Source organism: Drosophila subobscura, chromosome E, assembly GCF_008121235.1.
Source record: "Drosophila subobscura isolate 14011-0131.10 chromosome E, UCBerk_Dsub_1.0, whole genome shotgun sequence".
NCBI classification, from domain to species: Eukaryota; Metazoa; Arthropoda; class Insecta; order Diptera; family Drosophilidae; genus Drosophila; species Drosophila subobscura.
In genome coordinates this window covers 7,749,185-7,759,426 of record NC_048531.1, presented here as the reverse complement: position 1 = coordinate 7,759,426, position 10,242 = coordinate 7,749,185, and the positions used below count along the sequence as shown (strand labels likewise).

The window sequence follows — 10,242 nt, the reverse complement described above, 5'->3', positions numbered from 1 at the left end:
AAACGTTCCGTTACAATTGTGGTTTATTGAAAGACATTTTAGATTGATTAATTTAATTTAGATATAAAACAAAATGGTAGCCGCATTATCGCGTTTGTGAACATACTATTACAATTCCTACTATTTGAGCAGTGTTTTAGAACAAACGGTATGTGCTTGGGAAAGAGGTGACCGTCATGCGTTTAATAACTGCCGTAATGTGCTCGTGCCCCAAGGCACTGTTGATGGCGGCCAGCTCATCGTACTGCTCCCGTGTGCGCTTGTCTTCAATCAGCTTCACAATGTACTTGTACATGCGTCCGTAGTGGGCATGGGCGTAGGCATGCCACAATGCAAACTGTATGGCCTTCGAGTCGTTGGCGTCCACAAACTTGATGATGTCTGTGTACACCTCGTTGATCTCGGCCAGCCGATCCTTGAGACTCTCATCCAGGACAGCCAACTTGGCAATGGCTATGCCCTTCTTGCTCAATGCCTCGATGAGATTGTTTCGCTGCTTGTCCATGTTGCTGCAAGAGTTTCAAAAGCGAATAACGACTTAAAATTAATCAATTTGGATCGCCTTTCATTTCACTTACGTCTTGATCTTGGCGGCATCAGGACGAGTGTCATTCTTGAGCCCGTAGTAGGAGAGCAGCGCCTCCACATCGGTTTCCACAATCACATTATCGGCCAGCTTGATGACGCGCTCCAGGGCACTGCGCAGCTTCTTCTGTTCTTCGTTCTGCTGCTCGACATTGCAGCCCTCAGGCTTCTCGCTCTTCTGGCCATTCGTAAAGGTCAGAGGGAAAGCCGACTTCAACTGCGCTGCCTCGATGTTCTGGATGAGCAGCAGATGGGCCTGTAAATGCTTGGGATGCGCCTCCACCACCTCGTTGTAGATCTTCTCGGCCATTTCGGGCTCTGTAAGAGAAGGCATTGCAATGATATCCCCATCCCCATGGATCTGGACAATGTCTTACCACACTTGACGATGTGCGTGCACTGGAAGTCTCGCAATATCTCGGCGTATTCATCCGAATTTGTCTTTCCCTTCTTGGGCGAGACGGGACTGCCGCCATTGCCCTCCGGGGGAGTGTCGGTCTGCGTGGCGCCTCCATCGCCAGCAGCCGAATTAGCCGGCTGGACGGATGTGGCTGATGGCGGCGATGCCGGCGCCTTTGGCTTGGCTGTATTGGCGCTGACGGCAGCGGGAGCTGCTGCCGCTGCTGCTGCTGCTGCCGAGTTGTTTGCAGAGTTGTTGCCGTTGCCGGATGAACTTGGCTTCTTCTCTGCAGGATTGAGGATGTAGCTGAACGAGTGAAGGGCCACACGACGACCTGCCTCGTCCTTGGGGAAGACCAGATTGCCCGACAGCCAGGCACACTGGGCCGGCAGATTGGCCTTGTTAAGGCGCTCCTGGCTAATGGGAGCAACGTACACCACTCGAGTGGAACGCCGTACCACGGCCGCGGTCAGCTTGCGCCCACCTACAATGCACTGGTTGTAGTTCTCGTAGAAGTCGAGGTTGATGAAGTTGACGAGCTTGAACGTGGCCACCAGATTGGCGTCCGCGATCTTTTCCAGCAGATCGCGCTTCTCGTGACGCACCTGCAGCCGGATGGTGTACTCGCCCTTCTCCAGCTTCGTGAAGAAATTCTGCGAGTGGGCATCGCCGGTGGCCACCAAGGCCTTATTCGCGTCGTAGAGCATCCACATCTGGGACTCAAACTCCGACTCGTACAGCGAATCATTGAAGATCGGTGCATGGAGCGACACCTCCGCCACCTTGGACACGTTCAGACTGTACACCAATAGGTTCTGGTACACCTGTCGTCCCTCTGGTATGACGTCGCGACTGGCGCTCAATGGCGAGATCTTTGCCTCATTGGGCTTGAGCACAACGGCGGCAGCCTTCAGTTGCAGCTGTGGCTGGATATCCTCCGCCACCAGGGCCTCGATCTCCAGCTTGTGAATGCCCTTGCCAGCGTGCATGACATCTGCAAAGGATAAAGGATTAATCGAAGGATCTGATCCTGAGCTTCGATGGCAAGACTCACATGCATTGGGATTGAAGGCCTCAACGCCACGGAACTCCAGGCTGTACTTCAAGTGACTCTGGCCATAGTTGGACCAATACTTGGCTATGCACAGCTCCAGAATCTTGCCAGCCTTCACCTTGAATGTGGTGGTCGTCTCATGATCCGAGCTCACGGAAATGATCTTCATGGTCTCGCTCTTGCGGCACGACTGCTTCGGCAGCAGCTGATTGGTGTGCAGGAAGAACTTGCCCGTGTCCTTGCCCCGATTGGGATCGGTGATGCGCATGCGTAGCACTGCAAAAAGACGCAAAGTATTTCAGTTCGTGCCGAGGCTGAACATTGCCAGGGGTAATCTTACCTGCCCAGGTGGCTCGGTCTGGCACCAAGATAAAGTCCCGTTGTATGGTATTGGGCTGGAACTCTACGCTATTGTCCCCCTTGGAGGAGGCTGGCTCGAAGATGGGCGTGTTCACATCAGACTCCAGCACATGGGGCTGCACCACAGTCACGGGGATCTCAAAGAGTGGGCCCTTGGTGACACAGTCCGTGTCGTAGGCTCGAATGCTGAAAAGCAAAGGGTAATAAATTGCTGGCTGAGAGCTGGGCGGGAGAACTGCTTACACAGCGCTGTGTACGCCTGGAGGAAGTCCCGTGGGATCGATGCGAACGACAATGGAGCGAGTGCCATAGCTGAGATCCAGAAAGGAGCCGCACTGTGCCCAAGTCTGCGAACTTATCAGATTCAGGCGCACATTAAAGTTGAACTTGTCCTTGGGATCTGTAGAGGCAGAGAAACATTTAGTGGGTGCCGCTTATCGGATGCTGTTTTGGATACTAACCCGTCTCCTTGTCGTTGAAGAAGACCGGCTCGATGTTGACATTGAAATCGATGAAATTGCGGAGTAGTCCCTGGCGAACGTGGATGCCCTTGGCCATGTTGTTGCCCACGCGAACCGAGAACCTGCAAGAGCACATCAAACAGAATGTTGAATACTCCAAGCGGAGGACACCAAAGAGGCTAAGACCCACCGCAACATATTATCCTTGGACTGACGATGCTCCACCAAATGCTCGAAAGCCTTCTCCACATTCAGCAGACCGTGACCCTGGGCAAAGGGATCCACGTAGCTCAGTTTGGTGGCCGTCACGCTGAGGGCACGCTTAATACTATACGGGGAATACTCGATGTTCTGCTGCTTGAGCCCGGAGATGAGCAGGGCCACAGCACCGGCGACGTGCGGTGCGGCCATGCTGGTGCCATTCATCAGCTGCGACTTGCTCATGGTGAACTGCGGAACGGAGGCAATGGCTCCACCTGGAGCACAGACCGTAACGCCCTGGCCGCCATCGATGCAGGGATCGCGCGATGTCCAGGTGTACACATTGCCGGGCAGCTTGTCCCGCATCGCATACTCCGCCTCCATCATCTGGGGCGAGACATAGGCGCCCACGCCAATCAGGCTCGGCTGACTGATGTCGGGCGGTGTGCCAACGGTGCTGAGCGCTGGGCCATGATTGCCAGCGGAGGCCACCCAGACAACGCCGTACTTGTTCACGATCTCGTTCATTAGGTCGCCAACGCGGCTGAAAGAGATTAGGGAGGCAGAGCAGAGCAGAGATTAAATTTAATTGATATATCAGAGAGGTGAATGTTTGCTGTAGCGTGTTTATCTGATGTTCAGATCATAATTGTCGGAGAAAGAGGAGTGGAGTGGAGGTGTGGAGAGTGTGAGAAGAGAGTTCTGATACTGATAGTTTTGTGGGTTGCATTTACCTCGAACACCCACCAATCTTCTTTACCCTTCGACGCTTATCAGCAAACTCGCTAGAGAAACAGGCACTTTTGGGTTAGCTTCCATTAGGCCATTCGCACTCGCTTACCCGCTATTGGACCAGTTGGCATGCTCCCCGTAGCTCATGTTGATCACATCGATGCGTCTGCCCTCGCGGCACAGCTCCATAACCTTCATCATGGCACGCACCAGAGCGGTGCCAGTCTCCATGGACCCCAGGCGCCCGTCTCCGATGGTCATGGACACAATTTTGGCATTCGGTGCAACGCCATCGACGTCCCTGGAGCTGTGGTTGCCACTGGCAATCGACGAGACGTGGGTACCATGGGGCGAACACATGCCCACGACTTCCAGCACATCGCCCTCATCGTGGACGTTCACAGATATCGAGAGGAAGTCGTCTACGTTCTGGGTCTCGTGCGTCTTCGAATACTCGCCAATGCGCAGGGCCTGGTCCAGGTTGCCCTGCTCGGTGGTGTCGATGAGCGTCAGCCAACCGTTGGCCGTGGGAAAGAGGACACAGTCGTACGAGGTTTTAACATCGTTGTAGACCTTCTCATAGCTATTCAGCATCTCCAGCTCATAGTCTAAATTCTCTTTGATGATTTTCTTGTCCCACGGCAGCTTGGGCGCTTCTCCTGCAAGCAGCATGAATATATTTTGTGGCTGCTCAAGTGAAGCTTTTGCTGGCAAACTCACCTGTATTTTGTGACTCGAATTCTGATATCTTGCGACTGGCGTTGGCCGTGGCAATCTTGTGGGGCTTGTCCCAGTGCTTCAGCTTCGCCTGGGCCACAATGTTGTCGCGCACCTTGGAGGGCACCAGATCTCCGAAGCACTTGAGTCCCACGCGAACCGCCTTGTCGGCGTCCGTGTTGAGGGCCAGCAGCTCGGGACTGAGCTTCAGGGTGGTGCCCGACAAACCCTTCAGCGTTCCATTCTCATCTGGAGTGACCTTCTTCTTCATATCTACGTCGCCGCAGCCCGAGCAGTCGTAGCGCTCAATCACTTTAATAGTTTTGCCGTCAACGAGCGTCTACAGAAACGCACACAAGTGCATCCAGCAGTATAATTGATGCAGAATGCAAGCTACTTTTAAAAGTGCCAACTCACCTCCAGTCCTGTGGCACGAGGATCCACACCGGAATCGAATATGGCAATTGTTACATCTTTACCGTCGTATTCGGGATACTTTTGCAGAAAATTTAGGACTCCTGTCTCCGCCTTGGGCACCAGGGCACCCGTGGGAAATGACTCGACAATTCCGCTTGTAGCCATACTCATACTCTCGAATTTATTGCTGCTCTCGCTGTGTGCTCTAAATGTCGTTGTTGCTGTTTTTTTATGTAGAAAAAAAGAACAAGTGAACGAATGTTTGCTGTATAAAAATATCGATATACATAATTTCTGTTGAAAATATATTTGATACTGGGGTAAAACTATTATCGATATTTTCGTGCGATAAGCGGAACGAACAAAACTTTCCAGCACTGCAGTCAAACAGCTGATTTGTCCGTGTCTGTTTTCCCGTTTGTGCAAAAAATAACAAGACACTTTTTCTTGGCAAGATGTGGTTCGAAATCCTACCTGGTGCTGCTATCATCACGGTGCTCCTGTCCGTGCCCATATACGCCACGTACGGCGTGCAGAAGCTCACCCTGGGCAATGTGAGTTCGATCGCTGCCTTCTGGCCGAGCAAACCCAAGTTCTTATATAATCGCAGTTGATTGGGCACAAGACGGCATTTATTTAACATATTTCAAGCACTGCGGAATGTGCGGCGTGTTGCAAATAGTTTATGGATGGCCGGAACACTTTTGCAATGATTTCTAATGTATTTTTTTTACACTTCCGCAGGCCTTCCGTCGCAACATGGACGAGCGTTTCAGCCGTGTGATGTACCAACGCGATTTCCGACTGACCGATAATCCGTACTTGATGAATGTAAGTGATATTTGTTGATAAGTGTTGTTTACATATTCTCTGCATTTTGTTGGTTAGTGTTTGCATTGCATTTGGGTGTTGGTTCTATTAATTTCGCAATTTAATTTATTGTTTCTCACAATGGATCCTCGATTGATCCTCGTTTCTCATTGCATTCCCATGTGGCACGTTCATTTATAATTTTCACAGAAACGATCCTCTGTATTGAGACACCATTAATTTCCTTGCAGGGTCTCGATGCCATTCCAGATGAGAAGAAGGATTAAGTTGATCTAAGTGAAATTTCTCTAAAACTTAAGTGCAAAAGTGAATAAACGTATAGTGCGGAAGTGAAAGATTGGTCTTTGTAGAGTTTTCCTGTAGTTTTGCTTGGAAATTCCATTGCACAGTGCTATAGCCAGCCCCCTTATTTTCCAGGGACTTGATGCCATTCCCGATGAGGAAGAAAACAGTCAAAATATCGAGCAGAATGATGACTTCAATATGGGCGATCAGGAAAATTAGAAACAATTCAGAGAAATATAAATATGTTTTGCTGTTATTGCGATTCAGAATAAAGTCAAGGGCCTCCCCTTTGGTTGGGTTTTGGCTTTTGCCGCGCATTTAGCAACCCTGTTCTTGGTGGTGGAAACCACCCCTGTGAACCCCTGTGCGTCGTTCGCCCAGTCCGTTGGCCTGGCGTCGACAACTTTTGTGGTATTCGGTGAAAAGGCGTCGTCGGAGGAGAATAACATTGCGAAAATAAACAGATTTGAGCGGCTATTCGCACTGAAAACTTGCCAGAAAGTGGCTAAATATTAGCTGGAGAGGCAGTGCATCCGCCTGGAGCTGTGTGAGATGAGTGAAGCCGCGAGTCGCAGCGAGGATTTCGTTTAGAAAGAGTGCGCAAAACAAAGCTTCGGCCGTGCATATACAGAAACGCAGCCATGGCGGCCCGGTTGAGGGTGGGAGTGGGTGGCAATGGGAGTGTGGGGTTAGCTTTGGGAATGAGGAAAATACCGAGTTTGTTGGTTTTTGTGGTTTCCGTGGGGCTATGCGTGTTCTTTCTTACCAGCGGAGCGCACGCCAACTCCCAGAACGCCATCGAGGAACCAGCGCGACGCCACCACCAGCGCCAGCGCCATCACGAGCACGACAAGGAGCGAGTGGAGGACAACGGCTACTGTGCCCCCTACAACGGCAAGGTGTGCAAGCAGTACATTGTCGGTCAGGTGTGGTACAGCCTGGACGACCCCACGGGTGGCTGGAAGAACGAGCAGACCACCACGGCGCTGTGGGACGAACTGATAAGCGACCTCACGGGTCTGTGCCGCGAGGCGGCCGAGGTGAGCAGTCCACTGACCCTACCCAAACCCTTTCGTATTTATGTATTCCCTTTGATCTATAGAAAATGCTGTGCGCCTATGCGTTTCCCAACTGCCATGTGGAGGAGGGCAGGGCTGTGAAGGCTCCACTCTGCTTCGAGGACTGCCAGGCCACGCATTTGCAGTTCTGCTACAACGATTGGGTGCTCATCGAGGAGAAGAAGGAGCGCAATATGTTCATCAAGAGTCGCGGCTCCTTCCGGCTGCCCAACTGCTCCGCTCTGCCGCACTACGACACCTCCATGCGGCGGCCCAACTGCTCGTACATAGGCCTCACCGAGATCAAGGAGTCGGAAGTTAGCTGTGAGTGTCCCCCCATCCCTCAGAGATTGTTCCCTAAATAACAGATGGCATTCTTAACGCTTTCGCAGACGACTGTCGAAATGGCAATGGACGCTTCTATTTGGGGACCATGAACGTGACCAAGTCGGGCATTCCCTGCCAGCGCTGGGACACACAGCATCCGCACAAGCACATCCAGCCACCACTGGTGTTTCCGCAGCTGCTCGAGGGCGAGAACTACTGCCGGAATGCGGGCGGAGAGGAGGAGCAGCCCTGGTGCTACACAGTGGACGAATCCGTGCGCTGGCAGCACTGTGACATTCCCATATGCCGTGAGTCGTGGAGCTCCCCCTAACCCTTGCCAACAGCAGCAGCTAATCTTTGGTTACTTCTTCCCAGCCGACTATGTGGATCCCAATGCCAGCGACCTGAATACGCCCATCAAGATGGAGAAGTTTTTCACTCCCTCAATGATTTTCCTGCTGGCGGGGATCGGTTTCATAGGGATCGTTGCCCTCCACCTGTTGATATTGCTAGTCTACAAGCTGTCCAAGCACAAGGATTACTCCCAGCCGCCGGGAGGAACTGGAAACGGAACTGGTGCAGGAGGAGCTATGGGTGGTGGATCTGCTGGCGATTGCAATGCCTCGATGCGCGGCGGCGAGTGCGGCGGCAACTTGGCCACCAGTCGGGAGACGCTGGGAGGCAACACGAACACCCTGGCCAAGTGGGGCACCATCCGCAGCACAGCCACCATCCACAGCAATTGTGTGACCCTCACCACGGTGGCCATCCAGGATACGAAGGGTAAGCAGAATGCCCGTCTGGAGAAGCTCGAGTATCCACGGGGCGATATTGTGTACGTGCGAAGCCTCGGCCAGGGCGCCTTCGGTCGGGTGTTCCAGGCCAAGGCACCCGGTCTGGTGCCTGGTCAGGACGATCTCCTGGTGGCCGTCAAGATGCTGAAGGACGATGCCAGCGATCAGATGCAAATGGACTTCGAGCGGGAGGCCTGCCTGCTGGCCGAATTCGAGCATCCGAACATCGTGAAGCTGCTCGGCGTCTGCGCCCTGGGTCGGCCCATGTGCCTGCTCTTCGAGTACATGGCGCCGGGAGATCTGAGCGAGTTCCTGCGCGCCTGCTCACCCTTTGCCACCCACCAGGCTCAGCCTCGCGATCGCCTGCAGCTCAACGAGAAGCATCTGCTGCAGATGGCCGCCGACATTGCGGCGGGAATGCTCTACCTGTCGGAGCGGAAGTTCGTCCACCGCGACCTGGCCACCCGCAACTGCCTGATCAACGAGCACATGACTGTGAAGATAGCCGACTTCGGGCTCTCGCACAAGATCTATCTGCAGGACTACTACAAGGGGGACGAGAACGACTTCATACCCATACGCTGGATGCCGCTGGAGAGCATTCTGTACAACAAATTCTCGCTGGAGTCGGATGTGTGGGCCTACGGCATCGTGCTCTGGGAGGTCTTCTCCTTCGCCCTGCAGCCGTACTTCGGGCTCACCCACGAGGAGGTCATCAAGTACATCAAGGAGGGCAATGTTCTCGGCTGTCCGGACAACACGCCGCTCTCCGTCTACGCGCTAATGCGTCGGTGCTGGAACCGTAAGTCCAGCGAGCGACCGGGCTTTGCCGAGATCAATCACTGCATCCAGCACAGCATAGCAGAGAACGAGTGCAAGGCAATGCTCTAGAGCTCCATCGAATTCAAACAACAGCAATAACTCCGTCGCGTTTCACACGTCTGCAATGAATCCGTAATCCATAAATCGTAAACAGAATGCTCGTCCGTTGTCTTCCGGGACAGGCCATACAACGATTAAACATATACAGCAAGACACTCTCTTATACACACACACATATGTAGATGATTGATAAATTGATATTGATTTCCCAGATCAGAGGGACAGGCGCTGATAACTCGCAAGGAATTGATTGTCTCCCATTCACTGGATGCTTCCACGTCGCAGCCTTCCGTAAACTCTGATCGGGCTCTGGGTCTTGTTTGCCACAACGAATGTCAGCCACGCCACTCAAATGGTGCGCGTACTCATATCTAGTCCGTAGACCTAAGTTTTCCATATAACCATATGTATGTAGATTGCATTTTAATGGGTTTTTTACTAGGATTAAGCAGGACACTCACAACTGGTATGTGTGAGCCAGAATCAAAGTGAAGTGATCTCCCACACATGGCATTGTGCAACACTAAAAAGAAACACACACACACACAGAGTCACCGAAGACCATCAAAACAATAAGGAATATAAAATATTTAGTGAACTGTCTACAGCAGCCCAACTTTCTTGGGACATTTACATAATCAGAATTTATAACTAAAATGTTGAATGTAATTTGTATAAATAAACCCCACTCATAATCGTAGCCAGCTCTCCACCCCTCCTCAGCAGGTGTAGTAGCCGTATCTGTCGTAGTAGCAGCCGCTGTAGGCCACCGGCAGGGGAATGGGCAGAGGCACGGGTAGAACGCCACCGTATCCATAGCCTCTATAGCCTCCATAGCCTCCTCTGTATCCGCCATAGCCGTAGTAGGGACGGCCGCCACCGTATCCGCCTCCAAATCCAGGGCCACGTCCTCCAAAACCTCCACCACGTCCGCCAAAGCCGCCACCACGTCCTCCTCCACCAAAGCCTCCACCACGTCCTCCTCCACCGTGGCCGCCACCGTGACCACCTCCACCACCGCCGTGTCCACCGCCGCCGCCTCCTCCTCTGGCCTCAGACATCTGCCATATAGCAAACAGCAGCGTCAGGCATAGCAAAATCCTCAAACTTGACATTTTCCTTTCCTTTTAGCGAACCT

At 52.6% G+C, this 10,242-nt stretch overlaps 3 protein-coding genes across 5 annotated transcripts; 2 read left to right on the top strand and 1 right to left on the bottom strand.

The window, feature by feature from the left end:
* Positions 1–9: 9 nt before the first annotated feature.
* On the bottom strand, positions 10–5,172 carry LOC117891097 (tripeptidyl-peptidase 2). Of its 2 annotated transcripts, XM_034796281.1 has the most exons (12): positions 4,928–5,172; positions 4,514–4,850; positions 3,903–4,452; positions 3,796–3,846; positions 3,051–3,605; positions 2,861–2,982; positions 2,643–2,799; positions 2,380–2,585; positions 2,040–2,315; positions 963–1,979; positions 579–903; positions 10–509 (listed from the first exon to the last, which is right to left on the bottom strand). In XM_034796281.1, exons 1-12 carry the CDS (start codon positions 5,096–5,098, stop codon positions 137–139), a joined length of 4,140 nt encoding a protein of 1,379 aa, XP_034652172.1. In that variant the 5' UTR covers positions 5,099–5,172; the 3' UTR covers positions 10–136. The 2 variants fall into 2 exon arrangements, with proteins under 2 accessions (XP_034652172.1, XP_034652173.1); XM_034796282.1 differs by lacking the exon at positions 3,796–3,846.
* A 130-nt stretch (positions 5,173–5,302) lies between these two features.
* LOC117891104 (NADH dehydrogenase [ubiquinone] 1 alpha subcomplex subunit 1) lies at positions 5,303–6,364 on the top strand. 2 transcript variants are annotated; one of them, XM_034796292.1, is made up of 3 exons: positions 5,303–5,481; positions 5,672–5,758; positions 6,176–6,364. In XM_034796292.1, exons 1-3 carry the CDS (start codon positions 5,383–5,385, stop codon positions 6,260–6,262), a joined length of 273 nt encoding a protein of 90 aa, XP_034652183.1. In that variant the 5' UTR covers positions 5,303–5,382; the 3' UTR covers positions 6,263–6,364. The 2 variants fall into 2 exon arrangements, with proteins under 2 accessions (XP_034652183.1, XP_034652184.1); XM_034796293.1 differs by lacking the exon at positions 6,176–6,364 and adding an exon at positions 5,989–6,093 and having other exon boundaries at positions 5,307–5,481.
* Positions 6,365–6,446: 82 nt separating this feature from the next.
* On the top strand, positions 6,447–9,653 carry LOC117891101 (tyrosine-protein kinase transmembrane receptor Ror2). The gene is made up of 4 exons (XM_034796286.1): positions 6,447–7,083; positions 7,146–7,425; positions 7,494–7,736; positions 7,804–9,653. Exons 1-4 carry the CDS (start codon positions 6,685–6,687, stop codon positions 9,111–9,113), a joined length of 2,232 nt encoding a protein of 743 aa, XP_034652177.1. The 5' UTR covers positions 6,447–6,684; the 3' UTR covers positions 9,114–9,653.
* The last annotated feature ends 589 nt before the right edge of the window (positions 9,654–10,242 follow it).

What these genes read in the sequence shown, in the direction of transcription:
- LOC117891097 (XM_034796281.1), bottom strand. Translation starts at nt 5,098, where the DNA reads ATGAGTATGGCTACAAGCGGAATTGTCGAGTCATTTCCCACGGGTGCC. An exon ending in GCCAACTGGTCCAATAGCGG is followed by an intron (nt 3,847 to 3,902) that starts GTAAGCGAGTGC and finishes CTGTTTCTCTAG; the next exon opens with CGAGTTTGCTGATAAGCGTC. An exon ending in CTTCAACGACAAGGAGACGG is followed by an intron (nt 2,800 to 2,860) that starts GTTAGTATCCAA and finishes CTGCCTCTACAG; the next exon opens with ATCCCAAGGACAAGTTCAAC.
- LOC117891104 (XM_034796292.1), top strand. Translation starts at nt 5,383, where the DNA reads ATGTGGTTCGAAATCCTACCTGGTGCTGCTATCATCACGGTGCTCCTG. An exon ending in AGAAGCTCACCCTGGGCAAT is followed by an intron (nt 5,482 to 5,671) that starts GTGAGTTCGATC and finishes ACACTTCCGCAG; the next exon opens with GCCTTCCGTCGCAACATGGA. An exon ending in ATAATCCGTACTTGATGAAT is followed by an intron (nt 5,759 to 6,175) that starts GTAAGTGATATT and finishes CTTATTTTCCAG; the next exon opens with GGACTTGATGCCATTCCCGA.
- LOC117891101 (XM_034796286.1), top strand. Translation starts at nt 6,685, where the DNA reads ATGGCGGCCCGGTTGAGGGTGGGAGTGGGTGGCAATGGGAGTGTGGGG. An exon ending in TGTGCCGCGAGGCGGCCGAG is followed by an intron (nt 7,084 to 7,145) that starts GTGAGCAGTCCA and finishes TTTGATCTATAG; the next exon opens with AAAATGCTGTGCGCCTATGC. An exon ending in CAAGGAGTCGGAAGTTAGCT is followed by an intron (nt 7,426 to 7,493) that starts GTGAGTGTCCCC and finishes ACGCTTTCGCAG; the next exon opens with ACGACTGTCGAAATGGCAAT.